This window comes from Hyaloscypha bicolor (assembly GCF_002865645.1).
Source record: "Hyaloscypha bicolor E unplaced genomic scaffold K444scaffold_165, whole genome shotgun sequence".
Lineage (NCBI taxonomy): Eukaryota > Fungi > Ascomycota > Leotiomycetes > Helotiales > Hyaloscyphaceae > Hyaloscypha > Hyaloscypha bicolor.
This window is the reverse complement of record NW_020194667.1, coordinates 1,820,658-1,825,538: the sequence shown is the minus strand read 5'-3', so window position 1 is coordinate 1,825,538 and position 4,881 is coordinate 1,820,658. Positions and strand designations below refer to the sequence as shown.

Sequence of the window (4,881 nt, the reverse complement as noted above, 5' to 3'; positions counted from 1 at the left end):
GGATATTGTATTTGGAACCCGCACAAGTAGATATTTGTTATTTCTAACTATTATACTATTAAAGAACATGTTAAGGGAGTATATCTCCTAAATCTAGCGTCCTAGCTATATAGAAGACTAGTTAGTACTACTAAAGATTATGATAATACTTCTAGTAATAATACGTATAATCCCGATATAATTTATAGAGATATTATTATTATTAATACTAGAAATTAATAGCTTAATATTTTATTAGAAGATAATCAAGAAAATTATTCTAATATTAAAGGGAATACTACTCAAAGCGCGTCACGTGACCAAATTAAGGATACTTCTAGTCTAAGCAAAGCTCCTGAACCCCTATTAGGGAATAATAACCAAGAACCAGAACCGCCTATAAGTAGTTCTAATTCAGGTTCTATGATTTAGGAGGCGCCTATACCTCCCGAAATAGTTCTAGTCAGGAGTAAATTAATCCCTAGATATCCGAAATTGACTAGAATTGCCGAGAAATAGCCTAATCCTTGTGCTTTGCTAGTTATTAACCAGAATACCAAAGCTTCCAAAATTCTAATATTAATTAATAAAGCTTTTACCGGTCCTAATGCCTATCTTTGGAAACTTTCTATTAGGAAGAAGTTATAATCCTATATATATAATTATATATGGGATCTAGTAATTAGAAAATACTAAAAAACTATTAGGTATTACTAGTTATTCAAAATTAAGGCTAATGGGTACTATAAATTAAGGCTAGTAGTACAAGGCTATATCTAATAATATGGTATAGATTACTTTGAAACCTTTGCTCTAGTAGCTAGGCTTTCTACTATATGTATTATATTAGCCTTAGCGGCTAAATATGGGCTCTATATTTAGTAAATAGACGTCTAAATAGCCTTCCTTTATAGGGAATTAGAAGAGGAGTATTATATGAAATAATCTCCTGGTTTTATTAAAGGTACTAACCTGATTTGCTACTTACGAAAGAGTATTTACGGGTTAAAACAAGCCCCTAGGGTTTGGAATTAGGTAATCGATGGTTTTTTCCGTATTATTGGTTTCCTGAGATCGCTTTATAATCTAGCCCTATATATATTCCAAGAGTACGAGGTTAATTAGCTATTTTTTCTGATTGTTATTTACGTAGACAATATGATTATTATTAGTAAAAGTATGGCTCAAATTAATAAAATCAAGGAGCAACTCTATTAGAAATTCGATATAACTGATTTGGGAGAAATTAAAATGCTCCTAGGCATGGAAATCGTTTATTTTTAGGACGGTTCTGTGTTCCTGTACTAAAACCGATATCTTATAGATATGCTTTAAAGGTATTAAATAGAAGGTTCTACCCCTATTTCCATACTAATAGCTTAAGCTACGGTTCTAAAAGGGGAAGATATTAATATTATAGAATATTAGAGTCATACGGGATTACTTATATGGCTATCCCTAGTATTAAGACCCGATTTTTGCTATGCCGCTGGGTATTTGGGACGTTCTAATTCCTGTCCTAAAGCCTCCTATAGCTCTGTACAGAAGCGTATAATGCGATATATTAAGGGATCGCTTAATATGGGTATTCTATATGATGCTTTATCTAAAGAAGGACTTATTAGATACTTAGATACCGATTATGGAGGCGATTTATAGGACCGTAAATTAATCTCCGGTATGGTTTTTACCCTATTTGGTGGAGTAATTAGCTGGGCTAGTACTAAATAGAAAACTATAGTAACTACTACTATGGAAGCGGAGTATATCGCCCTTATTCCGGTAGTTAAAGAAGCCCTATGGCTAAAGTAATTGTTTGAAGAAATATTGATTCTTATGGGACTAATCGAGCTAAAAACGGACGCTCAGGGAGCTCTTGATTTAGCTACGAACGTATGATTTTCTCAGAAAACCAAGTATATTAATATCAGATATTATTTTATTAGGGACCACATTAATACTAAGGATATTGAGCTCAAGCATGTTCCTATATAGGAAATGACGGCCGATATTCTCACCAAACTATTGGCTAGACCCGCTTTTAAATTGCTATGTTTAAAGCTAGGTATTATTAGCCTTATTGATATTAAACCTCGACTGTAAGGAGGAGGCGTATTGAACTAGCTAGCTTGGCTAGTATTCTTTCTTTCCACTCCAGGTTCAACCACTAATTTAGTTCGTCCGATTATTGGGTATTACTTATGTACGAACACACTAATTGTTTATTAGTATTGCCATTCGATTACGTTTCTTAAACGTGTATTCAGGAATTAGATTAGTAAATCGTTCCCACCACCAAGTAAGTGCGGGGTAAATTATATGGTAGGGTGGAAATCAGGAATATAGCTAGGGAACCCATTCCCTCTGTTTTTTATGGAATCACTCTCCTGTATCTAGTCAAAACTAGTCATTCTATAGATTGTCAATCTCTAATATATCGATTTTCCACTGATAAATCGATCCCAGTTCAATAACCCCGCCTCCTCGATTTTCCAAGTCAAAGTACAAAAACCACTATTTTTACTAATAACTTTCTACTTATTAATCTAGACCATAAGCTATATACCTTAAATTAATTAGTGCCTCACAGAATTTAATATCTGAAGAGCTTTTATATTATATATTATTTTTGAGAGTATAGTTAATAGGTTTAATGAAATTCCCATAGAAAATTTATAATAAAATTACCTTTTTCTTAATAATTTTTAATTACTTATTTTTAATAAAAGCCATATAGCTCAAATTAACTATATTGTATCTAATTTTAATATTCAGAGAGGATTTATAATTTGAATTATTTTTAAGAATATAATTAGTATTTTTAGTAAAAATCACATAAAAATATATAGGAAAATCGCCCTTTTCTTAATAACTTTTTAATAACTTATTTGGAGTAAGAGCCATATAGCTTAAATTAATTATATTATATCTAATTTTAATATTTAGAAAGGGTTTATGATTTGAATTATTTTTGGGAGTATAGTTAGTGATTTTAATGGAATTTAGTAGAAAACTATCAATTTACCCAATTACTTATAGTAGTAAACGACTACCGGGCTTGGGTATTAATGCTGTTAGTAATAAATAGATACCTAGGCTATCTATAATTCGATTAATTTACTTCTTAATCAGGAGTCGTGGTTGTTGAGTAATTCGCGATTCAGTAATATTTGGTTCATTTACGATGCGGCTCCCCACACGATTTTTGGTGTTCGCTAAAAAATCGATTTTAAAGCTAGTTTCGCATGCGGCTGTATCAACTGCGACGACGGTTCGCTACCATGATGGGAAATAGATTTTCGTTTCGAAAGCTTCCAACATTCTTCCTCTGATTTGGTTAAGTTTTTCGTCTTCTCGGGTGCTGTTTGATGAAGCGCCAGAAGGTCGGAGCCGTAATTGGGCGAATAAAGTTGGTGTTGGTAATATTGGTGTTCTTCGGTTATGGTGATAGGTGGAAATGGTGCTAGACCCTATTGTTCTCCTCCCCTCCTTGAACAAAGCGCTCATCACTAGTTGGATAACACCACACGGGTACAGAATAAGGCAGGGGCGTCTGGCCAGTCCGGACTCTCTAAATCACTAGACGTTTCCTAATTCGGGGCCATTGACGAGATCTTGGCGTGGCGTTATCAATTGTGATAGCGTTTTGTTCAAGGAAGAGGGGATAGTAGAGCCTCACTGGCTGTCAGCCCTTTTTCCAGTCCCTAAGAATCCTTCAAAAATAACCTTGACAGGGATATAAATCCTTCGAAGCCCGCGAAAAGGGAGGGGCCGGTTCTAGGCTTCTAGACCCCAAAGGAAACCGCGATGCAAGCGGCCTTCCGAGCGGCCTTTCCTCCTTCATCCCTTAAGATACTTCGTTCCATGTTGGATGCCCTGTCCAAATCTAAACTCTTTCTCACCCATAAAAACACACTCGTCAAAACTGACCGCATGAAAAATTTAACTATGGATACCTTTCGAGTTCTAACACGCCTAATAGCAGCAGCCGTTCTTATGTCAGGTGCCAATGCACTGTCGATCACTACTCAACCTCCGTGGTTCCAGGGATATTGGATAGAAAATGATCTCACAAGTATGTAGTTATTTACCAACTAAAACACTTCTACATTGAACCCGCTCTCATGAATCTTGATTAACGCTTTATAGCTTCTACATTAAGCTGTGCTACCAGCGAGACGTTCCTCACCTACCTTCACTATGCAACATGTTGTGACACTGCACTTGTAGCAACAGGACTATGTCTACCAGCTACAGAATGTCTAGGACACATCTTGACGAAACAAGGAGGTTCCACGTCCAACTGGTAAGTACTACAAATCTCACTCTCCAATGTGAACTAGGCACTAATCAAATACGTTGACACAGTGGATCCTCATATTCTTGTGCTACCATAGATATATTCCAAACTTCACCAGTGGGAGGCCAGATACCTATAACAAACGTCGTATGCGCTACCGGCTGGTCAGCATATACAATATTCCAAGACCTTCCTACCACAACTTCGACTAGTTCGTCAAGTATGTATAATTCTTCGTTTCCAAAAATTGGATCAAGTAATACGTACACTCGTATACTAACCCGCAACCAGGTACTCCTACAGCTTCTTCGGTCACATCAACAACTCCCTTCTCAAAGGGTTCCTCCCCAGCTGCAACACCAACACCCACTCCAACCCCCCATTCCTCAAGCAAAGCCTGGGTAGCAGGTGCAGTTATCGGACCCCTCGCTATTACAATTGCTCTCGGTGTCTTCGGGTTCTGGATTGGACGTCGCAGGGCAAAGGCCACCGCGTTGGAAGCAGTACCAAGATATAATCCGGTTTCAAAGTCACAGGCAGGAACCTCAGAGTCGAGATGGTCTCCGTATCCACTATATGAGCTTGAGAGTGATGAGAGATAG

The 4,881-nt window shown here is 36.7% G+C and overlaps 1 protein-coding gene across 1 annotated transcript; it reads left to right on the top strand.

The window, feature by feature from the left end:
• Positions 1 to 3,927: 3,927 nt before the first annotated feature.
• Positions 3,928 to 4,881, top strand: K444DRAFT_635945 (uncharacterized protein; the record flags this gene model as incomplete). Its single annotated transcript, XM_024883936.1, has 4 exons — positions 3,928 to 4,054; positions 4,129 to 4,285; positions 4,348 to 4,499; positions 4,571 to 4,881. The coding sequence occupies 4 exons, from the start codon at positions 3,928 to 3,930 to the stop codon at positions 4,879 to 4,881; spliced, it is 747 nt and encodes a 248-aa protein (XP_024729941.1).